This window comes from Chelonoidis abingdonii, chromosome 6 (assembly GCF_003597395.2).
Source record: "Chelonoidis abingdonii isolate Lonesome George chromosome 6, CheloAbing_2.0, whole genome shotgun sequence".
Taxonomy (NCBI): domain Eukaryota; kingdom Metazoa; phylum Chordata; order Testudines; family Testudinidae; genus Chelonoidis; species Chelonoidis abingdonii.
The window spans coordinates 134,173,114-134,200,197 of record NC_133774.1 but is presented as its reverse complement, the minus strand read 5'-3'; the positions used below and the strand labels follow the sequence as shown (position 1 = coordinate 134,200,197).

At 44.4% G+C, this 27,084-nt stretch overlaps 1 protein-coding gene across 1 annotated transcript in view; it reads left to right on the top strand.

The window, feature by feature from the left end:
• The window catches only part of PSD3 (pleckstrin and Sec7 domain containing 3), a 144,268-nt gene that overhangs the window by 7,688 nt on the left and 109,496 nt on the right, over positions 1 to 27,084 (top strand). The window contains exons 2-3 of the mRNA XM_032763533.2: positions 11,054 to 12,152; positions 21,725 to 22,114. Coding sequence (XP_032619424.1) covers positions 11,119 to 12,152; positions 21,725 to 22,114 — 1,424 coding nt within the window. The 5' untranslated portion in view covers positions 11,054 to 11,118. The remainder of the gene's footprint in view (positions 1 to 11,053; positions 12,153 to 21,724; positions 22,115 to 27,084) is intronic.

Sequence of the window (27,084 nt, the reverse complement as noted above, 5' to 3'; positions counted from 1 at the left end):
CACCCAGAAAATGAGGAATCCATAATTAGTGACCACCTGTGAAAAGTTTGCTTTAATTAACTTGCCCAGCCTCACAAGGGAACTCTGGCAGAGGCAGGATAGAATCTGATTCCCCCAGGACAGCATTCAGCTTCCTTAACCACAAAACTGTCCATCATCCTGTAATCCCCTTCCTCCTTCACTGTACACCGGGCAGCTTTGCAACAAATAAGGTAGGAGCACAACAGTTTCCTTCACTGCACAACCCTGACTGAGCCCCAGAGTATGCCGTGGAAAAAAATAGTATGTGGTCATCCTATTAAACAATGTCTTATAATGGATATGCACAGTGGGGGGCTGACATAACATGGACATTTGTGGCACAGCCAGGAATAGAACAAACGTTTCCTGGGTCACAAGTCAATGCCTTAACCACAAGGCTATCTTTCCCCTTCTGTAACTCCCTTCTTTTTACATTGTCCAACCTCCTATGGGGAAACTCCCTGTTCACTGTAGAACCCTGCTGAAAAGTGTCTGCTTAATGTCTGGCTCCACCTTTACCAGCAACATCTCCCCTTTGTGACGATGTGGTTCTGGCGGGATCCAACTGAGAGTGCCAAATCAGGACCAATTGCTCAAACAGGGCAGTCACAGCCCAAGGCTGGGGTTTTTCCACGTCTAAGGCAAACCAAACCAGCCAGACAAAATGATTTCGGTTTTACCCCACTGGCTAACCACAAGTCACACAAGCAATTTCTTTAGACACTCCAGTCTCCCAGTATCCCCACCAGTGCCACTCGTCCTGCGGATGAATGGTTATGAAAACCAACAGCCCAGTAAAAGAAAGAAGTTCTCTCGATCCCAAAGGACCAAGCCCCAGACCCAGGTCAATATACACATCAGATCTTACCCACAAATCACGCTGGTGCCAGTCCTTTAGAATCTAAAATCTAAAGGTTTATTCACGAAAAGGAAAAAGAAGAGGTGAAGAGCTAGAATTGGTTAACTGGAATCATTACATACAGTAATGGCAAAGTTCTTAGTTCAGGCTTGTACAGTGATGGAGTAAACTGCAGGTTTAAATCAAGTCTCTGGAGTACATCCCAGCTGGGATGGGTCATCAGTCCTTTGTGCAGAGCTTCAGCTTGTCGCAAAGTCCCTCCAGAGGTAAGAAGCAGGATTGAAGACAAAATGGAGATAAGGCGTTAGCCTTTATGTAGGCTTTTCCAGGTGTAAGAACAATTTGTTTTCATTGTGGAAGTTACAGCAAATGGAGTCTGGAGTCACATGGGCCAGTCCCTGCACACCCTGCTGAGTTACAAGCATTGTGCCTCCTCTCAGTGGGTCAGTTGTGTAGCTGATGGTCCTTAATGGGGCATCAGCAGGCTAAGCAGAGCTAACACCAACTTGTTGGGTGTTTCCCAGAACTGCAGCACCAAATTGAAATACAGACAGTATACAGCAATACTTATAATCTTCAACTACAAAATGATACAGACCACATAATCATAACCAGTAACCCATAACCTGGTCTTAGACACCTTATATGACCCCCTTTACATAGGATTTGGTGCCACTACAGGACCTTGGTTGCAACCCATGTTCTATATGGTTCCAGTTTATATCAGTAACGTCACACCCTTGGTTTAAGTCCCAAAAATATAGGTAACCTTTGCGCCTGTCTGCCTCAATAGTCAGTGTCTGTAATGTTTTGTGGGGTGGCTGATTGATCCCAAGTCTGAAAATAAAATACATCTGAACATTTTTGTGTGTGATTTCTTTTGGGGTGGCTGCAAAGATCCATAGTTACTCCCCATATCAGCATTTAGTGACAATGATCATTTCCTTTAGACCCTCATTGCCAATAAAAGTCCTCCTTGGAAGTCTGCAGATTCTCTGTGTAAGTTTGGTCTCGTTCAAGCATTTAGCATGAGTGTCTCAAGTAATGGTGCATTAAGAAATGCAGTACAGTCCTTACTTCTGACCCTCACTCACCCCTCAGATGCCCTGAGAACCTCAGCAATTAGGGCTGTTGATTAATCGCAGTTAGCTCATGCGATTAACTAAAAAAATTAATAGCGATTAAAAAATTAATTGTGATTAATCACAGTTTTAATTGCACTGTGAAACAATGAAATGCAACTGAAATTTATTAAATATTTTTGAATATTTTCTATTTTCAAATATATTAATTTCAATTACAACATAGAACACAAAGTATACCTTGCTCACTTTTTATTACTTTTTTCACTACAGATATTTGCACTGTAAAAATGATAAAAGAAATAGTATTTTTCAATTTGCCTCATATAGGCTCTGTAGTGCAATCTCTTTATCATGAAAGTGCAACTTACAAATGTAGATTTTTTTGTTGTTGTTACATAACTGCACTCAAAAACAAAACAGTGTAAAACTTTAGAGCCTACAGGTCCGCTCAGTCCTACTTGTTCAGCCAATCCCTATGACAAACAAGCTAGTTTACATTTTGGGAGATACTGCTGTCTGCTTCTTATTTACAATGTCACCTGAAAGTGAGAACAGGACTTACGTGCCAGATATACTAAAAATTCATATGCCCCTTCATGTTTTGGTCACCATTCTAGAGGACATGCTTCCATGCTGATGACACTTGTTAAAAGAATAATGTGTTAATTAAATTTGTGACTGAACTCCTTGGGGAGTCCTGCTCTTTTTTACCCGCATTCTGCCATATACTTCATGTTATAGAAGTTTCGGATTATGACCCAGCAAGTTTGTTTTAAGGACACTTTAATTGCAGATTTGACAAAGCGCAAAGAAGATACCAATGTGAGATTTCTAAAGATAGCTACAGCACTGTACCCAAGAATCTGAAGTGCTTTCCAAAATCTGAGAGGAACGAGGTGTGGAGCATACTTTCAGAAGTCTTAAAAGAGCAGCACTCCAATGTGGAAACTACAGAACCCGAACCACCAAAAAAGAAATCAGTATTTAATTGATGGCATCTGACTCAGATGATAAAAATTAACATGCGTTGGTCTGCACTGCTTTTGATTGTTATCGAGCAGAACCCGTCATCAGCATAGACTCATGTAGTCTGAAATAGTGGTTGAAACATGAAGGGACATAAGAATCTTTAGCGCATCTGGCACGTAAATATCTTGCAGCACTGGCTACATCAGTGCCATGCGAATGTCTGTTCTCACTTTCAGATGATGTAAACAAGAAGCAAGCAGCATTATCTCCTGCAAAAGTAAACAACCCTGTTTGTCTGAGTGATAGGCTGAACAAGAAGTAGGACAGAGTGATCTTGTAGGCTCTAAAGTTTTACATTGTTTTATTTTTGAATGCAGTTAATTTTTTGTACATAATTTTACATTTGCAAGGTCAACTTTCATGATAAAGAGATTGCACTACAGTACATGTATTAGGTGAATTGAAAAATACTATTTTTTTTTACAGTGCAAATATTTGTAATAAAAATAAATATAAAGCGAGCACTTTGAATTCTCTGTTGTAATTGAAATCAATATATTTGAAAATGTAGAAAATATCAAAAATATTTAAATAAATGGTATTCTATTAACAGCACGATTAATTGCATGATTAAGCATGATTAACTTTTTTAATCGCTTGACAGCCCTATCAGCAATTACATGTTGTTGGTTTTCCAAAAATCCAATATTATAGCTAAAGACTGGGTTTTTTAAAAACTTTTCCCAAGCCCAACTATTTTAAAAAGCGTAAGTCAGATCCCACGCAAATAATGAGATTTTAAAAATAATTACTTTGGGTTTTTTTAACGTGCTTTGTGTTTTTTGAGCTGTTGGGGGGTCACATTTTTACTGCAACCATGAGGCTATTAACTCTTTAAAAAAAAAAGGGGAGGGTGGGGGAGCTGAGAGTCTCGTTTAATTACTTGAATCCAGGAGCTGGGGCTTTACTAAGTATGAAAGTAGAATGAATTAGATTATCCTGTTTGGAATCTTAATAATTTTTGTATGTTTTCAGTTAATCTCCTGTTGTATCCAAAATTGTGTAAAACATGCCACGCAAATAGCTGCCCCAAACCAGAGTGCTAATATAATAATTTTAAATATCGCTAATAAAAAAACAAAAAACAGTTAATATATGAAACCCAGTAATTGTTGGTCATTGCATAGCTTGACCAAAAGGAGGGATTGTGAAAGTAGAATGAATTAGATTGTAAAAGTAGAATGGATTCAAGAAATGCTGTATGTTCCTTTAAGCAGGAATGAGAGATGTTAAAATAAAGTTGTCAGAAATAGAAACATTAAGGTATGGAACAATGGGTCCACTCAGGAGCGGCACCAGGCTTTTTGGCGCCCTAGGCGCAGGGCTGGCTCGCTGGTCCCGCGGCTCTGGTGGACCTCCCGCAGGTGTTCCTGCGGACGGTCCGCTGGTCCCGTGGCTCCGGTGACCTGCCACAGGCATGCCTGCGGATGCTCCACTGGAGCCGCGGGACCAGCGGACCCTCTGCAGGCACGCCTGCGGGAGGTCCACCGGAGCCACGGGACCAGCAGACTGTACGCAGGAACGCCTGCGGGAGGTCCACCGGAGCAGTCTGCCGCCCTTCCAAATCCTGGTGCCCTAGGTCGCCTAAATGGAAGCGCCGGCCCTGGGTCCACTTAAGCCAATGGTGGGATGTTAGCAGGAGATCGGTAAGAGTTAATAAGGAAATAAGATATGTGTGTCTAGGCCCAGGTAAACTTATCAGTTCTGTTCCCTTTGTTATCTTGTTAAGTTTGCGCCCTTTTTATCTGTATAAATAAAGTAGTTTGAGCCTTGCATGACACTCACACATTATCTGGATGTATTAGCAGAGCACTTTGCTAATAAAACAGAGAGGTCTGACAAATTGTGAGTCTTGAATCTAACTTTGACAGAAGAAACACCAAATATTGTGAGACTGGCAATAACATTGTGAGAATTGATAATGCTGGTGCATCAGAATACTGAGTTCAGTTGTTTTTCCATCCATCCCTGTTCATTTCAGCCTGTGTTAGCAGCTGCTCTGTTCTACTATTGTAGCTTTCAAGGTAATGACCCTAGGGATTGAGCCATCTCATTGGCCATCTGTGGCCACTACAGCAGTTTGTAATTAATAATCCTTTGTGCCGAATTCTCCCAGGACATACTGGATGTTATTCTCCAACTTTATCTTGTTCCAAGGGTATTGTTATGTGCATGCCTCTTGAGTTGGTGCAGAACGATGGCATCTTCTCTCCAGCCTGCTACCACTGGATTTTTAGTTTTTATGCATTTTCAGTTGCACTGTAGACTTCACAACACTCCTAACCATTTGAAGGAGTTGGTAATGTTTTGAAAAGATGGCATTTAAGGTTGAGTTACACAGTATTGCCAACCCGAAGTATTGAAGTAAGGACCCAAAATATCACAAGACTTAAAGAATAAATCTTGTATTCTTTTCAGTTGCTGCCTGATCTTTGGGCGCTTGTTAGAGTTTTTACATTTTTTTTTTTTTTTAAAGGGAGGTTGGGATTCTGACATAACCACAGGACTCCAGGCGCTGGGAGTTCGAAAAGAATACTGTTGGGAGTTCGTGATAACATCGTAATACTTGGTCACAATGGAGATAGCAGGAACTTCTGACCCCCACTTCTTTCCTTTTAGCTGTCTCTCTCCACTTCCTTCTGTAAAACAATTCCCCTTTCATATGTCTTCCAGCCCTTTCTCCCCTTTCTTTCATGTACATTCTGGAGGTTTCCTGGTTTCAGCTAAAGGGCATGTGAAGCTCAGGCAATATCTTTGTTGCTAGCAGACAGCTTGAAAATCCTGAGGAGAGGTGCCAGGCAGAGCAGGAAGATCAATCAAAACACAGAGATTTGGATATTTGCTGTACCATTATAGAAGGGTTGTACTATGATTGTGCAAATCCTTCTATTTTGGCTAATACAGTCCATCCACCAGTCAGAACCAATCAAGGCACAGGGAGTTGCATCATTTAGAAACTAAAGAACTGCAGAAAAAAAACTATTTGTAAGTGTACAGTATCCGTGCTGTCTGATTGGCTGAGCCAGTTCCATTTCTGTATGATACGATATACTCTTTATAAAACCAAATAGTTTGTTCCAGTATTGTTAGAGGGACTTTAAGATGACACCTTAGGGGGTTCTGTGCCTTTGAGATAGTTAAGTTAGTAAGAAAATTCCATGACTCCTGCAATTTGTTGTTCAGTGACATACAATAATATTCTTTGTCACCAATGGTACTTTTCCCCCTGAAACACATTTTGTTTTTGCTTAAAATTGAAAAAAAAAGAAAAAAGAAAAAAAAGGAAAGCATAATTAATATAAATTCGTCAATCTTTTACATTTAAAATATAGCTTATGACCAGTGCACGGGCTTGGAGGCAATTAAAATATAAGAAACCTGTCTTTGTGTGGGCAGTCATTCTTGCATCAGAGAAGATGCGCTATAATGTGAAAGTGCCATTGTGCCTCTGTTACTACAAGGCCAGTATTATACTCTTAGAACTGCCTTTGTACATTTGATTCTTTTTGTGTTGATGAATCTGATTGTAACAAAACAAACTCCTGTTAATCATAAATATCTCCCCAGAAATACTTTTCTCAACTATAGAAAATCCCTACTGGAGCTGTTTTCTATAAGCTGCCAAGTTGGACTCCTTAGCTTCTGTGATAGAGTGAATGAGACTGCAGTTCCCTCATCAGTTTCATAATGCTCAGAATGCTTCCATTTACATCTCCGTGTGCAATGCAGGGCAGTGGGCTGCCAGGAAATTTGAAACTATTTTGATTCCAGTTGACTAGAACAGCAGCAATTGAATTAGCTTGTATCATTATAGATAAACTGGTGATCTATGCATATTCATTGACCAATGGGTAACTGCTGGAGCTACAGTAACCTCTGTGAGTAGGAGACTTTGTTCAAATAAATATATATTTAGCTAGCTAGCTAACAGAGAGAGAGAGCAAGAGAGACACTTTTGTAAAATGTTTCTGTGAAAATGTCTTTCTATATTTGTAATGTTTGATTTTTTTTTTTTGCTTCCTAGCCTTTCCTGTATTATGCAATGACCAAGCTCCTGTGTTAGCTTGAAATTTGATGGTTGATTATTTACGTATGAAATATCATATTTATGCCAGAGCAGATTAAGTAATGGATTCTTTAAACCTCTAGGCATCAAAAAAGTGCCAGCTGCTCTCAGGCTGTTTTTCCTGTGTCTCAGCTTTCCTTCCATACACCTCTCTTGCTGTTTTACCTTAGAGCCTTTTTATTGCTTATTTTACTTTATCGAAAGAAGCAACCTTAAATGGAAAGTAGAAATTGGTGTTACCTGAAAGAGTGTATCCTCTCATCGTTTATTGTTCTGCTTGTCTTCAGCAGAGCACCTGACTTTGCTGATCCTTTTCTAGCCTTGTTTGTAATGCAGTCATGTTGGGGGATGGGGGCTAGATAGGATATGCTGGGAGCTGCATCAAGACATGATGCTGTGGTGGTGGATGGGAAGAGGGGAGGGGTTTCCCTTAAAGAACTTGAGCTCCTTTAAACACTGCTCCCTGAAATAAGGCATATGCTCTACTACCATTGTAGTGAGCCTTTTTTAAGAACAGGTCGTTGCTGGTTGACCTCCCAGAATGTGTTCCTGCAAAGAACAGAGACCATGGTAAAGTTGACCATGGAAGTTAGTCCTGTATGTCATATCAGAAGAGGTTATTGCTTTGATTGCTTATTTCACATGTTTTCTGTAGGAGCATTTTAGATTGAAACTAGTCTGAGATAATCAATTTGCTGTTTCTCCCTGGGACTCCAGTAAAGGGCTAGATTCTTATTTACAGTAGGGCTCTTTCACAACACTGACAGTGTGAAGAGACCTGGAAGTGGGCTTTATTGGAAGATCAGTATCATGGGGGATGTAGTGTAAATGAGAATAAGACCCTAAACCTCTCCTGCAAACTCGTAGTTTTGCCTTAGCCCAGTGAGTTTTTAATAGCACTCCTCTATTCTGTGGATGCACCGTAGAGCTTTGGCCAGGGGTTTGCTAGGGATTAGGTTACTTATGAAGTTAATGAAAAAATGAAAACATCAGAAACTTGCTGTGAGTTGTTTACTACTTCACCAAGCAGCTGCCTTGTCACGTAGGGTGTGTGGAGAAGCTCACAGCTGTGCCCTGTAGTCATTGCCTGAAAACTAAGCTCTGTACTGTTTGTCTTCGATTGCTTCAGAAGCAAAGATGGCCTTTGAGACTGACACATCCCTTGCAAGGGTTTTAGGTTTAAAACATGGTCACCGATTGTCCTTGTAGCTTACCTGCTACATTCAGCACCCAGTTGGCTTGTGAAACTCACGTAGGCAAAGCTAAATTCATGTTGGAAGCATTCTGGCTGCTTCTGGAAATGCATTTTCTAAGCAGTTCTTCAGCATATGAGAGGAAGTCATGGCCGTTTAGATGTTGTCCGAGACCAATGCAGGTTCGAGTAAGGATTTGATTGAGAGAGGAGAATCAAAACGAAAAATAGATTGCAATTCAAAACCAAGTGGTTGTTTGTTAATGGGGAATGAGTTGCAACTTGGGCTGGGGAGGAGCACTTTTACCAACTAACAATACTATCAGAATAAGAATATACACACAACTTGAAACAGTCTATTTACATCCAACAACAAGAAACCAAGCAGTCTATAATTAACTGCTTACTAAAATCCAGAACAAATACACAAAACTAAGTAAACTGTGCGCACATTAACCGAATATTGTAAAATACAACAATTAACCACAATAGCAATCAATACAACAATTTAACTTTCATATACTGTATACACAGCTTGGTATCAAGTAAGGGAGCGGAAAAAGGGAAGAGGTTAAACAAACAGAGTATTTACAGCACACTCCAGACGCAGCTGACCAGCAGTACAGACACCAAGGGCATGATGAATTGGTGGGAAAATAATCCAAAAAAAAAAAGTGAATCGACATGACCCAAGCTGGCTAAATCCGGAGGAGACCCTGGCTGAAAGGATGATCAGGCCTTTCAGTTAGCCCGTGGATACTCCTGCAGATTCTGGCACGAGACTTCGTTTTATTCAAAGACTCTTACTCGTGTCAGCGTCTGATTGGTACCTAGCTCCTTCACCAACCAGGTTCTGAGCTGGTGCCCTCTACGTCAATGGGAGCTGCACCCGGCGCACTACTTTTGCACACATCCCTATGCACACGGCACGCTGGTATTTTGCACACAGCACTAGCCTGACCCTTAGTTGATCAGGGAAGAAGAGCCGGAATAGGCACACGGCACTATAATGTTGCACAGCGCACTACGGTGTTGCACACGGTACCAATGTGACCTTTTGACTGACAATTGGCCAAACAGACACCATATTAGAGCATAGGCTTTAGGGCTGCGACAGATGTGTTTAGCAAAAATATTTAAGTAAGGGACTCCTTATAAGTAGAGCCCTGCAAACCTGTGGATATCTGCTTTATATCATATCAGATGCGGATATCCGCCAACCATTTTTGCGAAATGGATGCAGATACAAATACAAATAATTCAGCCTATCCACGTGCTTAGGTAGTGGTTAATAACTATTACTGCTTAGAAACTGTTCAGCCTCTGCTTAATGGGGAATTGGGCCTTCTTTCACTTGCCTATAAATCTGAAAACCTTTGCTGAAGAACTAGTAGGTTAAAAAAACTGGTTCAGCATCTGCCTATTCCTCTTTTAAAAACTCCATTTGATCTATCTTTGGAGACAGGGCCACAAACTGTATTGCCACAATGCACTGCTAAGGACATGGTAGGACTATCTGAAAGAGTTGGGTGCCATTAATAACTTCCCTATGAATTTTTATCTCGGAGAGATGAACTAAACAGAATCTAGCTATTCACAGTTATCGGAGAGCCTTTGACTTCATTGCTTTGGGGCTACATGGCAATTAGGCATGGGCTGTGAAATGGGATCTAAATCCCAAACCCTCCAAATTTGTTCAAGTTTATGAAATGTAGGTCCATGTCCAGTTGCTGATATATTCCTCAGGCCCACGTCAGAGTAGGGGTGGGGTATGAAGCCAGGAGATGGTTTCGATTTGGATCTCAGCCCACCTTGGTATTGTAATAATAATAAATGATACAACTGGGATCTAAAACATGCTTTTCGTTTTCTCCTGAATGACTAAGGAAGTACTCGAGGCCAGATTTTTCCAAAAGTACTCAGCCTAACTGGCACCTAACTGAAGTGGCCAGAGATTCATAAATGTAGCCTCCAGCAGCTCCCATTGAGAACAGTTGAATTAGTGTTGACAGAGAACAGTGGGAGCTGCTGGGTGCTTAGCTCCTTTGAAAATCTGGCCATCAGTTTTCTCAATTGCTTTATTTTCATCATCTTGAAATACAAGACTGAAAACCCCCAGCCTTCATGTGTGACACCGGTTTTAATCTTTTGCTAGAAAGTTGTAAAGTGTGCTGATGAATGTCCATGCATCACTGCAGTTTGGTCTTCACTTATACAAGTTCTGAAAAGATGAGGGTGTAGTGCTAGAGAGTGTCATAGTTTATTAATTACTTTATAACCAGCTAACTGGAATCTTGCTAGCATTTCCCGTTTTGTTTGTCAGTACTCGTGGGATATGTGGGATCTGACCAGTTGCTTTCCATACCATTGCTCTTTAGAACAGCTAAAAAGAGAAAAGGATAACATTAACATATAAAACACAAGGTAATGCACACATTGTGGATGGATATTAAACCTCCAGATACCTGCTGTCTTCAGTTCTCTCATCTGGCATGCATCCCATGCTATTCACAGGCCACTGGGACCCTGTGAAGCTCAGCAAATATTTTTGGCATTCTTAACTTGGCAGTGCTAACTTCCAAAAATATGCTCCCCTGAAAGTCAATTGTAAAAAGCCCAATTTTGAATAAATACAGTACAGTAGCATTCAAAAAGAGCTAAATTCAATAGCATTTCTCTGCAGTGGGCTTGCAGAAACAATGCAGCTAATCTGTTAGCAGAACACTGGGAATGGAGCTAATACCCTTAACAAGTAGATGGATGTACTCAGTAGACAAATACACTCTCTTTCTTTTGTGTAGGTGGACAAGGAGATAGCACCCTGCTCCCACATAACGTCTCAAATGAATTTCCAGAATATGGCACGATGGAGCAAGGTGCAGAATCACTGAGGAGTTCATCTGAGTTTCTAGCAGAGGCTATAATATGCAGTCCAGAAAGGAGGGAGGATGACCTGTTGCCTACTCTTCTTGCAAGTGGCACTTATGCAGATGAGCCAGTATCTTGCATTGAGGCATCACTGCTACCATCGAAAGAAGAAACTTTGCCACGTGCTGATAGACAGACTGGGGTTGTGAAAATTTCTCAAGAGCTAGAAGCTGCAAAAGTACAGAAGGGAGCAAATGCTTTTCTTTGTTCAGAGCTGCAAATGGAAAAAGAAAGGAGTATTGGCAGCCAAGGCATACAAGCAGCCAGAGAATTGGTTCCAGCAGGCCAAGAAAAACCCTCAGACGAGCCTCTTCCATCTGAAGTAAGAGCTGAGGAGAAATTGTATTCGATCGTAGAAAAAGATCTGGCTGCAACAGTAACTGGAGAAATGCAGTTAGAGTCCTTGCAAGCCATCAATAATAAAACTGAGGAGGTCCCCAAAGTGAAGGAGACAAGCTGTCACACACCATCTGTACCAGCCCTGGAGGCAGACAGCAAAGTTGGGGGCGTTATCAGTATTCTGGGAGAGGGATGGTCAGATTTTGAGAAGGAATTTTCAATGTACAATCCAGGCGAGATGCAAACGGGTCCTGGGAGGAGGATATCGAAAGAGGCAGCTGTGAGCAGACATGTAGAATTTCAAGGAGTGGAGATTTTATGGATACAGAAACCAGAGGAGCAGAAGGGAGCGAAGCATTCAGTGCTAGAGGCCAGTGCACACTTACAAAGGGCCGTGTCTGTAGAAAAGAAGTTCTCCAAAGCATCAAGCCAACCCATTCCAGCCTCGGTCTCCTCAGGGTTAGTCACTTTGTCTGAGAGTGTTTGGAACGAAGCCCAGGCAGATTTCAAACCAGGAGTTGGCTCGGAGTCCTTTTCTCTAGCTTTGCTAGCTGAAGGTGGGGAGGATGAAGTCTTTGTGAAGGATAAACTTGCAGAAGAAAAGAACCACGTGCTGAACACAGACAGTGAAAGGTAAGAACATTCTTTGGGGCAGGGACTGAATTCCCATGTGTGAGCCATGCCTAACATACTGTGGGAGTTGCTGCTATTCAAATGACTGATTATATTATTTGCCTCCTGTATAGAATGTTATGGAGATGACTGTAGTGATGGCAAAGTTAATGTGGAGTTGAGGGTTGTGCTGAAGCAGGACTAAAATCCCTCTGTTTGACACTTCTAGTGTTTGAATTTAGTCTCCATATTGGGCACAAGAACTCTGAAGAGGAATTCTGTGGTTTGCTCTTTACACAACAAAGACAACATGAAGAAACCCACGTGGACACCTTTGGGTCCCAGATAACTGTGTTGACTAAATATACACAACAGGAAAGGCCTAGCCACATACATACTGCTGCTCTGGCTGATTTCTGGCAGGGTTTTAAACATAGAACAGAGTGAGTGTCTCCAGAAGGATCACAAATTATTTAAAGGGATACCATCCTATTCCTATACACTACAAGAGGATAATGGCATTTTTTATATTACATATATAAAAAAATTGCGAATGTCCCTTATTCAAATTGTGTCCTGTTTTCTTCACATTTGTTTGTATTCCTCTTGGTCAGGGGTTCTCAGACTGGGGGTTGGAACACCTCAGGGGGTCGTGAGCTTATTACACGGTGGGTCACGAGTTGTCAGCCTCCACCCCAAACCCCGGTCTGCCTCCAGCATTTATAATGATGTTAAATATATAAAAAGGTATTTTTAAGTTATTAGGGGGAGTTGCACTCAGAGGCTTGCTATGTGAAAGGGGTCACCACTACACAAATTTTGAGAACCACTGCTCTTGGTGAATGACGATAGGGCCTCCCTGTGAACCTGCGCGCACCTACTGATCTTAGATCAGATGCCGGCTGTTTTTTGAAAGGCTCACATTAAGACATATATGGAGTCAGTCCTTTTATTACTCAGGGTCCTCTGAGTTTTGCCATGATAACCCAATGGAATGGCTCTGTAGTGTTGATTAATCTTGTGATTTTATCACAAATCTCATGATATTTGTTGGATTTCTTAAAGCTCCAAATCCCAGAGCCACGTGAATATGTGAGAATTTCAGCAGTTATTTTAAAACAAAAAGTTTTGAGCCCTCCTGGCTGTGGAGAAAAGCTTAAAAATGTGATCCGAGCGCACCCTGAAGGCTCAGAAACCAGAAGACAAAAAAACCTCAAATGTGTTACATTATGTTTGTAAAATCTTGTGATTTTTAAGCCATCTCATGATTTTGGGGGCCCTGGCTTTTGATTTTTCAATACTTTGAGTTGGTTCCCTGATGAGAGGCAAAATACCAGTGGGGAAAAAGGAATACTTGAAAGATGTTCAAACCTTTCTTTTTGTTAAAGTTTCCTGAGCAGTAGTAGGCAGACTGCACAGCATGGAACATGAGGGTGGGCACCGAGGCAGAGGTGTGACTTGAGGGATTATGTGGGGCTTTGGCAAAATGGGGGGGGAGCTGTGTAGTGCTGGGGCCCAGAATTTGAGGGGAACAGGGTTGTATAAAGCGAGGGTTAGTATGGTGGAGGGCAGGTCTGTGTCTCTGTGCAAAGGCATTGGCATTAGAAAGGTTCTGCTGGTTGCTCCATCAGCTCTCTGGCACACCAGGCCACAGCTCCAGGGGAGCCATTATTTCTGTACAGCATGATCAGTGTGTCAGGGCTGATTCCCCACTCTGGAACTTTGAGTGAAGAAGGTGGGGGCCCGCAAGGATTCTAAAAATTAATACAGGCCAATCCAGGCTGGTATTAAAATCCTAAGGTCACAGCTTCTGCCTATCCAAGGTCAGAGAGATGCTGCCATCATCCAAGTGCAAAAAACACCCCGTTTTTGGGAACCCAGGAAAGCAAGCTTGGGAATTCTTTCCTGTGGGGTACTCTTAAGCCCTTTCACCACCCTCCGGGGAAGGGCTAAGAAAGAAAACAAAGGAAATCAGCTGTTGCCACCAGCTAATTAAACAACATATGTACAAACCTCTTAGGACACCGTAAATTCAATCCTGTTCTTAAAAAAGGTCAATGTTATTAAAAACAAAAAGAAAGAAAATACATCTGGAACTTAGGCTTTTGCTAGATTTTAAAAACCCACTTACAAAAATTAAATATCAAGAATAACCTTCTTGAGGTCCAGATTAAAGGTTACAAGCAAATCAAAAGCGTTTGGGGTTAGCATAGAGGAGTCCACAAGCCGTAAGAAATAAACACAATAAACCCAACTGTGTCTTCCTACACATTTTCTGATCTACTTACATATCTAGGTTTCCAAATAAGCAATTTCTAGGTACGGTTCTGATGATTTTCATACCTGGACTTCAGCTTCTCAGAGCATCACTGCTGCCCTGTTCCTCTCTTTCCTAGAGAACTAGGGGAGGGATAGCTCAGTGATTTGAGCATTGGGGTGCTAAATTCAGAGTTGTGAGTTCAGTCCTTGAGGGGGCCACTTAGGGATCTGGGGCAAAAATCTGTCTGGGGATTGGTCCTGCTTTGAGCAGTTGGTTGGACTAGATGACCTCCTGAGGTCCCTTCCAACCCTGATATTATATGAACAACCACCACAGACAAAGGGAAGTTTTCTCCCAAGTTAAAAAAGTTCTAGCCCTCCCGTTGACTCTTTTGGTCAGGTGCCCACTCAATTCCCTTATACCTATGCATAGCAATCCGACTTTTTAACCGTTTAGAGGTAAAGCAAGTAGAGAACAGCTACCAAGAGAGATTCTGTAGCTAACTGACTGGCTGGATGTGCACAAAAGCGAGCTGCCCCCCTCTCATTTATCACACAGTGCATCAAGAGCACCCCATTGTGCTGTTGTCTCCGTGCACCAGGGAGTATAGATGGCAGCTTCAAGCAAGCCTTCCAAGTGCTGATTTGGTGCTGAGGCACCAATCTCCGTCTCTTCCTTCCAGAGTGTCCACATAACGTTGTTCCCTGCCTGCCACCAACCAAACCCACTTTATCAATTGCCTGGTTTCTCTGACTTCCCCGATACCAGGAGAGCCATTTCAGGGGCTACTTGGGCATCTGAAAGCTCTAGGTCTTTGGCAGATGATAACTTAGAAATTAGCAGAGGGGTAGTCGTGTTAGTCTGTAGCCACAAAAACAACGAGGAGTCCAGTGGCACCTGAAATACTAACAGATTTATTTTGGCATAAGCTTTCATGGGGTATTTATTTGGGCATAAGCACCTGAAGAAGTGGGATTTTTTACCCACGAAGGCTTATGCCCAATTTAGAAATTAGCTGACAACAGCACTGTGTCTATAAAGAAAGAAAAAAATATATATACAAACATCAAATAAAGACATGTGACGAGGTGTACCTACCCCGCACTAGCCCCAAAAGGGTTAACTCTACTTTGCAGGCTGAGGAAGCTCCTCCCCTGCTGGGCATGCTCATCCTGGAGGCAGCATATAAAAGGTAGCAGCCCAGCTCAGTCTGGGGAGGCTGCTGATGGGGAAGGATACAGGCTGCAAGATCACTGCAGGGAGTTGCTAGAAACTGCAACTATGGGACTATGGCTCACAGAGTTCCTGACTGGAGACGTCAGGCTGCCCAATGAGCCCAGAGAAAGGACAGTACCAGTGGGAGCCTGGCCATTTGGGGACCTGGGGAGTTTCGACAAGGGGGAAAGGGTAAGAAGCAGCTCAAGGGTCTTTAACTTTTTGCCGGTGAGTAAACCGGGGGATTGCTCAGCATGTTTTGGGAGAATCCCTGCTGACTTGGTGATGAGCACCCCCCACCACCACCAGGACCCTGGACTGAAGCTTGGAGGAGCAGGGAGAGCATGAGTCCCCTTACCCGGAGTGCCGCACCCCACTCTCCCAATGGGCCAACCGGTTGCGCAGTCTCACCGAGGAAGGCTACTTCACTGACTCTGGCCATTGGGCCATGCTGCTCGGACAGGAAGAGCTGCTCACTGACTCTGGTTGCTAAGTAATATTACCCCATGTTACAGTAAGGGTCATTGGTGTAGGACCTGACTGGCTGCGAAATCGCCTCCGCCCTTCCATCTAACCCTGCGTGACCTGACACCCCCTGATGGGGTGTACCTAACCCACTACAACATATTTTAAATTTATATGTAAATTTAGAACAATCGGGAGATAATACAGCAGGATATTCCCAATGCCAAGCCTTGAGGTACCAGTTTTGGAGCCTTAACACAGATATCAGAAACACAAGTTACTCATTCTCAGATTAAATTTGATCAATTACCCAGTAACTAGGAAAAATCTTTTAATTCCTGACCTGGCTTAACCTTGAAAGCCAAATTAGGTTCTTTCTGCTTCTTTCATCTTCACTAGTAATGCAGTTCACAATTCTGTTGATGTATGAGGCCAAACAGAATACAGCTTGCTTTCCTTGACTGATATTGGTTCCTGCACCATTAAGAGTAAAAATATGTTTGTAGCCATAAAATAAAGGGATTTGACTTGAAATAGAAAGTAGAAGTATTTGATTGTGGTGACGTTTTTACAGGGCCACTTTTCTGACCACAACTGGACTTCAAAGAAGAAAACAACATTTATTATTGTCAGGCTGAACATACAAGATATGCCAATGAACAACCTTATTATTCATCGTCTAAGTCATTAGCTAGGAGAGTGTGCGGTTTTGAGGGTAGAGTAGCAGAATGGGGATCAGGGCTGAGATACATTTCCAGCTCTTGTCCTGTCTACGTTACCACTTACTTCAGTATAACGTATATCGCTCAGGAGTGTGAATAAGCCACCCCCCTGAGCGACGTAAGTTACGCTGACCTAAGTGCTGGTGTGGACAGTGCTATGTTGGTGGAAGAGCTTCTCCTGCTGACATAGCTACCACCACTCGCGGAGCTGGAGTTGTTATGCCAAGGGGAGAGAGGCATAAAGCGTCTTCACCAGATGTGCTACAGTGGCGCAACTGATGTAGTGCTTCTAGTGTAGACTAGCCCTAACATCTTCCAACATTTTGTGGCAAGTCAGGTAAGGGACACTGGTTAGGTTTAAAATTTTAATGTATATTCCTACTTGTTACAATTGAAATAATTGTAGAAAAATCTAGATTACTTTCTATCAGATAGGCTATTTACTTTTTGCAGTTCACCAAACTTCAAATAGATTATTTAACTTTTGGAAACATCCTACTAGGGCAAGGCCCTGTGAGTTTATATTGCACCTGCCTGGGGCTCTCCAGGTGTTACCCTAGTACAAATAAGAATAGACTAGAAACTGACTTTAGTTGCTTTCCAGAATGCTTTAAACACAACACTACGGTGATTGAGCTGCAGTTCTCACTGGAGAATATCTAAAACCAAGCACCAAGAAAATTCCACATTTTAAAGTTGAGAAAAAATTGAGTCTTGTTTATTATTTAGAGTTTATGCGTGTGTGTGTGTGTATATATATATGTGTGTGTGTGTGTATAGCGTACCATTCTGTTTGGACACTGTGCCTTAGTTCCCATTGCTGTAAAATGGGAATAACAATACATGTCTGCCTGCCATATGGAATTAAAAGGGTTAGATTGAGATCTGTGAGGCAGGAACTGGGCCTTCTTAATGGTTTGTATGGTGCTTAGCACAATGGGGGACTCACTGATTAAGGTCTTTGGGCGCTACTGTAACATTAGTCAGCTACTGAGATGCCCGCTGTGGTGGCTGAAGGGGACTTACCTGGTGGGTGGGATGTCGGTGAAATACAGGTTTGATCTCCGTATTGGCCAGCAGCATGGCCTTCATCCCCCGCCAGCTCAGCATCTGCTGGCACAATTTGCAGCACAGTCTAGGGGGACACCTGTCCTTGAAGCTGCAACCACTAGTGGACATGAGGGCTCTGAAGCAGAAAGGCCTGTGCCCGGTCTCTTAGGGAGTGAAGAGGTTGCTCCCTGCTTCTCTGAGGGCAAACTGACCTCCACACCCACTTAGCTGCTCTTAGCCCCCCCCCCCCCTTCGCCTTCCGCTCTCTCAGGATCCTTGCCGCAGGGACTGCTCCCCCTCAGCTGCTCCTCCCACACTTCCTGCTCCCTATGCCCTCATCTCTTTCTTCCCCTGGATCTTGATTCCCCTTTCCTACTCCACTGGACCTCTCCCACCCAGGCTTCAAACACCCTCGGACACTGGGGGCCCTGTGCTCCCCCTCTCTTTCCCACTACCACCACATCTGGGGACTGGCTCCTTCTCTCTCTCCCCCCACATCACCACTCAGGACCCTGTGCTCCCCTCCAACCCTGACTGACCCTTCCTTGCCTGCCCCACCCTCAGAGGCAGACGATTGGTGGAGGCAGATGAGGGGATGGATGGGAGAGCTAGCACAGTGGGAGCCATGGTGGAGAACTCTTTCTCCTGGACAAGGAGACCTGGCTGTGCGATGCTGCAGGTCAGAGCTCCACCTGGGGTAGGAGGCGAGTACCGCGAGATATGAAGTGGGGGGGATGGGCCAGGTGCCTCCCCCTGCTCTCCCTAAATGGGGATGCACTTGCCCGATACCACCGCCTGGCCCACCAAGCAACAGCGCCTTGGGGGCTGAGGAGAGGTGAGCAGCTAATTTGAGAGGGAATGGGCATGGCAGGGACGAGGGAGAGCAGGATTCTGTGAGGGGAGTATGAGGGAGTGTGTGGTTTGAGTTAGGCGGGGCCTGGAGTCGGAGAAGCAGAGGGGAGAGGCGCTGTGCGCTGACAAACCACCTGTGATTTATTGTCAGAGCTCCCCTTGCCACTCTTCCCAGCTCCATCTTTACTCTGTCCCTGGGCCCCTCACGTGCTCTCACAGCCCAGCTCTGCAGCTCTAGGCGCTCCCCTGGATTCCCCCCAACTTATACATCCAGGACCTTGTCCAAAAGCTGCATGTGATAGGGAACGAGTGGGTGAGGAGCACATTTTGGGGTGTGGTGTGTCTGGGAGTGTAGTAGGGCTGTAGGATCAGGAAGATGGTGGCAATCTAAGCATTGTGATGGGGAATAGGACTTCATAGGGGATGGGTGGCTGGGAATTCAGTTCTGCAGGGAGCTGGGGCACTGCATAGGTCCTGCTACGTGATGGACAGCTCTCAGTGCCAGTACCTACTTACTAAAATAGCTGGGGGATTTCCCCACAAACCTGGCAGACTGAGCAATAGAGCCCGTAAAAAACCAAGGAAATAAGTAGTTATGTCTTTCAGTATCTCATCTATATCCACTCATCAGTTCCTCTTATTAACCACAACAAATCTCTCTTTCTCCCCCCTCCACACACATTTCTCTTCCCTCACCCTGCGCAGTTGAAACACAGCCTAAACTCCACTACAAACAATGCACTGGTTTCAGTGCTGTCATTTCTGCCTGCAAACCACTGTCCAATTTAGCAAAGTTGTTAACATCCCATTCTGTATATAGTGCAGAAAGTCACAGCTCTCAGCTGCCACCCTTCCTGCGCTTCCATTAGAAACCCAGCTACAGAAGAATGGATCAAGTCCCTTCTGAGTGCCAAACCCAACCCATGTTAATCCTCAGAACACATTAGCATGTAAGTTATAAACAAGCTTGGTCATGGGCTTTGGGAAGGAGGACTGGGACACAGTAATGATAAGGAGTCCTCTGGTGCAGCTGCAGATCTGCATCTGAGGCTGCTGTTTCAGAGGGTGAAGTTGCAGAAGAAGATGATCCCTGCCTATATTTGGGTTGCTCCTGGAGGACCAAGGGTAACATTTTCATTAGCACCTAAGTTCCATTTTCAAAAGCCCTATTGACTGGCAATGAGATGCAGGCTCCTAAATCACATAGGCTAGTTTGAAAACATTAACCTAGAACTGCTGAGGGTATGCCCCTAACCAGAGCATGTCTGAGGACCAGGGATGGAAGACTGCTTGTTAGAAGTCTGACAAAGACCAAACACCCTCACTTGGTTGCCTTCAGTTTCTCAGGCCTGGTCTACACTTTGCGTTTAAATCGATTTAATGGCCGTTAAATCGATTTAACGCTGTACCCGTCCACACTACAACGCTCTTTATATCGATATAAAGGGCTCTTTAAATCGATTTCTGTACTCCACCCCGACGAGAGGAGTAGCGCTAAATTCGGAATTTACAGATCTCGCGGATTACGGTACTGTGTGGACGGAAATCGACGTTATTGGCCTCCGGCGGTATCCCAGAGTGCAACACTGACCGCTTCTGGACAGCAATCTGAACTTGGATGCAGCGGGCAAGGTAAACAGGCAAAGACCCGCGAACTTTTGAATTATAATTCTGCTTGCCCAGCGTCGTGGAGCTTGATCAGCCACGGGTGCGGATGCAGTCTCAATCCAATAAGAGCTCCGCCTGGACCGTACGGGAGATAGATCTGATCGTGTTGGGGACAACAATCTGTTGGTATCAGAGCTCGTTACAGAACACGAAATGCCAAAGGCATTTGAAAAAAAAATCTCCAGGATACACCAGCGCTGCGTGACAAGCATAACGGGGAGCAGGACTCAAATGGTCGCTCATGGAGGGAGGGAGGGGTACTGGGCACGTCCAGCTATCCCCAGTCCACAGCAGTCTCTGAAAAGTATTTGCATTCTTGGCTAGAGCTCCAATGTCTGTGGTTCAAACACAGTGATCTGGCGTGGTTCAGGGAACAGCTCTCAGTCTTCTTCCCCCGCACCCACAGTGAAAGAAAAACATGGGAAAAGCGAATATTCACTGATTCTTTCAGTGTCACCCTATGTGTACTGAATGTTGCTGGTAGACGCGATGCTGCAGCAGTGAAGAGCTACCCACAATGCAACGCTTCAGAAATCGACGTTAGCCTCGGAGCATGGACGCACAACGCCGAATTACTGTGCCTAGTGTGGCCGCATGAAATCGAATTTATAATATCTGTTTTATAAAACCGATTTTAGCAAATTCGATTTTATCCCGTAGTGTAGACGTGGCCTCAAGTACCTCATCCCTTTTGACTTAAAGAGATCAGAGTTCTCCAAGGGGAGGTTTAGAATCTGCAGAAAGGCTGAACAGTGCTGCACATTCCACTTAAGTTTTGATACTACCTGTGCTGGGTGTTTACTCTATGTTGCATTAGTGAATTAGGTTGCATTTAATAGAGGTTTGTATTTTTCCTCTGAGGCCCTGACACCTCACTGGGATTGTATGGGGCTGAGTTGCTCCCTCCCTCCCCCACCACCACTGGACTGGGACCTAAGCTCCTGGTAAATCATCTTATCTACTGTAATTCCTTTTGTGTTGCAATCGGAAGAGGTGCTGTGAGAGGGGGGAGCTAGATGTCTGTATTTGTGACTAGTACTCTTGCTCAGAAAAGCAGACTATCTTTCACTGAACACAGCAAGCTGACGTTGTTTCTTAGTAAACATCATGTTTTCTTTTCTTCCGAACATTATTTCCTCCCTGCTCAGAACTGTAGCACACCAGGGAGGGAGACTGTGTCAGTTCTGTACTTCAGCACGACACTGGAACCAAAGTATCAGTTCTGCGTTGTATTTGAATAACTAGAACTCAAGACTTTTGAGCTCCTTTTTATATGTGTGACTCACAGGAAAAATAAACAGATTTACTCAACAGTTCTAATCGAACAAAAGTTAAACCGACTCTTTTTGGTTTATTCCTAGGATCATGGAGGAGGAAGAAGCAGCCATGGGAGGATATGAAGATCTCCTTGGACAGAGGCACGCAGAAGTCTCCATTGATGTGTATAGCTCACAGTTTGAAAACATTCTAGACAATACTTCTTTATATTATAGTGCGGAATCCCTGGAGACTTTATATTCGGAACCCGATAGCTACTTTAGTTTTGAAATGCCACTCACCCCGATGATCCAGCAACGTATCAAGGAAGGTAGTCAGTTCTTAGAAAGAACTGCTTCAGGACAGCACGATGTCTGTAAGCTTCCCATAAATGGTGAGATCAAGAGTCAATGCAGAGACATCTCCAGTGGACTAAGGGATGTAAGTGACACCCTCTTCAGAAGAGACGTCACAGAGGTTACTCATTTGGACAGGTAAAATTTTTTTTTTTTTAATGGGCATTTGCTTCTGCAGCATATCTCAGAATTCATTTTGGAATTCTTAATGATGAACATTTTTAATCAGGGTGTATAACTGTGTCCAGTGAAACAAATGTCACAGGGAGGAGAGAAGCCAGACAGACTTGCTTTTTTGCAGAAATGGACAGATTTCACACTACCAACTACTTGTGGGCTTAGCTGTGATATCTGTGTAACTACCAGGAGATGGACCGTAACGTGACATCTCAAGAAGGTGGGGTTTGCCGGAAGGCTGTCAGTATGCCAACAACCCAGGTGTCTCAGAACATCCCCAGTTGTGCCTGATTTCGGAAGCAATAATTTTATGAAAGACTTATAAAACCCCCTTGATCTGAATGTAAAGGCATGTGCAGACAATTAAATATCTGGCACGAAATCCTGGCCTCCTTGAAGTCAATGAGAGGTTTGCCATTGTGTTCAGTTGAGTCAGGATTTCACTCCCCTTGTACCCATGGATTCAGAAGTACTCAATTTCCCACAGGTTGTCCAATGCTATTTACTTCTATATGTTAGAAGCTGTACAAGAGAGAGTTAGAAGAGTATTTAATAATTTATTACAAAGTACAAAAATACTACACACTGCCGGCTATGCAAGGAGAATGACAAGGAAGACAAACTAGAGAAGAGTGACAGGGAAAATGCAAGAGGATGCAGTATATTTGTAGGCAGTTTCTTGTTCTTTGGAACACCTGTCTGGTCAGCTACACATCACACTCTGTGCTGGGTTGGAGGCTGAAGAGTGCAGAATGGGGATGGGGAGAGGAAAGAGAGGCAAGTCAGACACAGAAGCAATAAAATCAAATCGTTTTCAATCTGCCAGCCTATCAATAGCAGTAGGAAGCCCTAATGCTTAGAGTGGTGCATCTAATGCTACAGTCATACAAATTACAACAGCCCCGGTTTACAGATGAAGCGACAAATGACTCTTGATGATGAGGGGGCTCAGATTGCTGAATGAGCCCCTCAAGGAGGGTTTTAAAGGCTTTGCTGCACAAAGAGGAGAGATGGAACCATAAGTAGACTGATGCCAACTGGGCTGAGTAGGGCGGGGTGTTGTCACAAAGGTAGGCTCGAGAAAGCAGTACACACGTTGTGCATTTTGTTCCTTGGGGAATAGACAGACCGGGAAGGACTGAACTGGTATGATCTTGCCAGGCTGCGTATGCTAGGATACGGTGTGTGCATTGACTTCACTTCTTTTTTTCCTTTTGTGCTAGGCTCGCAAAGTTAACCCTTAGAAATAGAATAGAAATACTGTCTGCTAATGTATAAAAGTTGTTAAAAGGTCAAGCTACCTGTACAGGGAAACTCTCAGTAGTTTAGACCCATCATTTAGTTATTTCTCCCTCCCTTTCCCAATTTTTTTTAACAAGCCTTGGACAATGTTGTACTATTTGAAGTAAATAGGCACAAAGCAATTGCAGACATGCTGCAAACAGCATGAGTCCAGAAACCTGTACAGATCCCAACACTGGCAGCCCTGAATTCCACAGAAATGCTGCTCAGTGGAATTGCCCCTAGACATGACAGCAGGAAGGCAAGGTAAATGGGCAAATCCCCACGAGCAGCTCTTACATTACTGCAGCTCCTAACAGCCAATGAATAGAAAGGATCTGTCTGGAAAGTGCCCAAACTAGCCCTTCAGGATATGTTTACACTGCAAGGAAAGACCAGGATTAGTAGAACTCAAGTTAGCAGACCCTGGGTATTATTGCCTGGGGCTTGAGCATCTACCCTCCTGTGTAACCCAGGCAATTATTGAACCTTGGGTCCCAACCTAAGTTCCCTCTAAGCGGCACGGCCACGCAGCTGTCTATTAAGCTCTGCACAGGGGCTCAAGGCTGTGGCGGGGAGAGATGCCTCTCCCTCAGCATGGAGCTGGCACGGCAGGGAGAGGCACTCCTCCTAGCTGGCCCCAGCTTGGACCTGCCGTGGACTTGTGGCCAGGTAGAAGAGGCCCTCCTTCGGCCTAGCCTCGCCAGAGCTGCTGCAGCCAGGGAGAGGCGCCTGTCCCCCAGCGGCAAGCTGCTGAAGCGAGAGAGGGTTGGGGGGAGTCCTCTCCCCACTGCAGCCCCTGGGCAGCCTGCACCCCAAGCCCCTCATCCCTGGCCCTACCCCAGAGCCTGCACCCTCCCGCACCCCAATCCTCTGCCCCAGTCCTGAGCCCCCTCATCCCCAGCCCCACCTTAGAGCCCTCACACACAGCCAAAGGCCTCACCTATGTACCCTACCTTCTGCCCCAGGGCTGAGCCCCGGCCCACACTCCGAAATCCTCGGACCCACCCCCACCACATGAATTTTGTTATGTGCACCAATATAAAGGTCATGTGTCACACATCTCATATTGGTGCACATAACAAAATTCATTCCGAACATGGATGTAAAAAATTAGAGGGAATACTGGTCCCAACCTGAGGCTCCAGCATCTACGCTACGTTATGTGGGCCTGCGTCTAGCCACTCATATCGTAGACTTCCTGGAAGCGTCTCCTATAGATAAGGTTGCCCAACACTTCCCATTATAAGACCCTGTTTGGGGTTACTGATTACTTCATCAATTTCCCATGCCACGTGTCTGCCTCAGGTTGAATTTTATGGGAAATTTTCAGTTAAAATGGTTTGACCATGAGGTTATGAAACAATACTTCATTTTTGCCAACGTTTGAGTTTCCCTAACTGGGTTCCCTGGCCATCTCCTCTCCGGAGATTTTTCACTAATCTCTCTGTGTTCCGTGCTTTAAACCAGTGTTCTCAGCCTGGGGTACTTGGACCCCTGTGGGTATGCAGTGGTCTTCCAGGGGGTACATCAACTCATCTTGATATTTGCCTAATTTTACAACAGACTATATAAAAAGTACTAGTGAAGTTAGTACAAACTTTCATACAGACAATGACTTGTTTATATTGCTGTATATACTATACACTGAAATGTAAGTACAACATTTCTTTTCCAGTTGATTTATTTTATAATTACATGGTAAAAATGAGAGAGTCAGCCATTTGTGAGTAATAGCATGCTGTGACACTTTTTTGTATTTTTATGTCTGATTTTGTAAGCAAAGTAGTTTTTAAGTGAGGTGAAACTTGGGGGTACACAAGACAAATCAGAGAGCCACAGCTTTAAACGCTAGGTAGGCATTGTAATGAGAAATTTGCATGCAGTATAACGTGCAGTCACTAGAGGCCATTGTGTGCTGTATATTGTTCCAGATAAAGGGTGAAATCCAGGCCCAGTTGAATTTAATGGGATTGTTACCATTGCCTTCAGTGGGCCCAGGATTGCTGTCATGGTGTGATCCCCAGGGAGTGGACTCATGTTCCACGTAGCTCCAGTGGGGCTCTCCGCAGCCTGAGGGGTTGGTTGCTGGATGGAGGGTACACCCAGCTGTTCTGGTCCAGGCAAGGCTTCTGCCCGTGGTGGTGGTGGTGCTTCAGCCCCACCCCTCCTGGCTTGAGGGGGACAGAGTGGGCTCAGGGTTTTAGCCCTGCACGGCTCCCGGCTGCAAGGGGGTTGGAGGGCTCGGGCTTTTAGCCATACACGGCTCCCGGCTGCAGGGTGTTTGGGGGGCCCGGAGTTTTAGCCCCACACAGCTCCTGGCTGCAGGGGGGTAGGAGGGCTTGGAGTTTTAGCCCTGCATGGCTCCCAGCTGCAGGGGGGTTTGCTGACTCGGGGTTTTAGCCCTGCAGTGCTCCCGGCTTCAGCCCCACAGGGAGGTGATGGGGCTTCAGCCCTGCGCTGCACCCCATTTCAGCCCTGCGGGGGTACCGGGGCTCGCAGCTTCAGCCCTGTGCCCCTCCCTGCTTCAGCCCCGCAGCAGGCCCCATGACTTGTGGCTTCAGCCAAACCACACCACCCAGGACAGTTTACTGTCTCCTCAGATTCAGTGACACACAATTTTGGGGGGTGGGGGGGGGGGGGAGTGCAAGAAAAACCTGCCCAGCTGCTGATTCTGGTTTCTGGAGTGACAGATGACGAAAGACAGCTGGTTCTTTAAATCCAATATCTATGCAAAAGATACAGGCTTGACAGGGAAGGGTTAACGAGTTCCATGTTAAAATCAAAAATAGCTTTATTTTTTTTTTAAAGAAAGGAGAAGCAGCCACTTGACATTTCCTTAGTCCTCATGAACTCGGAATGAAATCATCTTGAGTGCTTAGATAGACGCGAAAGGCCTAGTTTCATGTACTCCTAGATTCTCTTTTATGCAGTGCTGGCCCAGTAAAGGGGCCATAGTGCGGCTGAGAATCAGGCCCTAGATGTTGATCAGTCTGGGTGTAATGTATGGCAATAATGCAACTCAATCTTTTAATGAATGTGCAGAAGAGCAGCATCCCTGCCTGCAGTACAGCTCTTAGGAGCGCTGTCTCTGAGGGAGAAACACTGCTCTGTGAAGGCCAGTCACATGGCTCTGAAATAAATAAATAAATACAAAATCATTAAGAGACTTTCAGGCTACAAGGTCCTATGGGCTCCTTTGTGTCTGGGTGTTTCTCTCCTGCCAGCCTATCAGCTGCTGACCTTGACTACATTCCGTGAGTCCTAACACAAACTATGCATGACAAAAAAACAGGATCACTATGACAATGGCCTGCAGAATCCTGAATGGGGACAGGGAGAGGGGCACTGCCTTCCTTTGCTGAAATTAGCCAGCTTGCAGGTTCTTAGGCGGGAGCATTGCTGAGTCTCTCTGAAATACAGGTTTGCTTGTTTTTAAAAGGAATCCTCTCCTCATATGTACAGTTCAGTTATCCAGCTATTTTTGCTGATGGTGCTTAGAGCTCAACAGAGGAGGGGAGAAATGGGGATGAATGAGACCTCGGTGCTGCTTGTATTCCTGGGGAAAGATTTTCAATCTTCTATTTCCTGTGCGGTTTAATAGCTGGAGATCTCTCTCTTTCTCTCCTTCTAGAGCCTGTCTGTCTGTG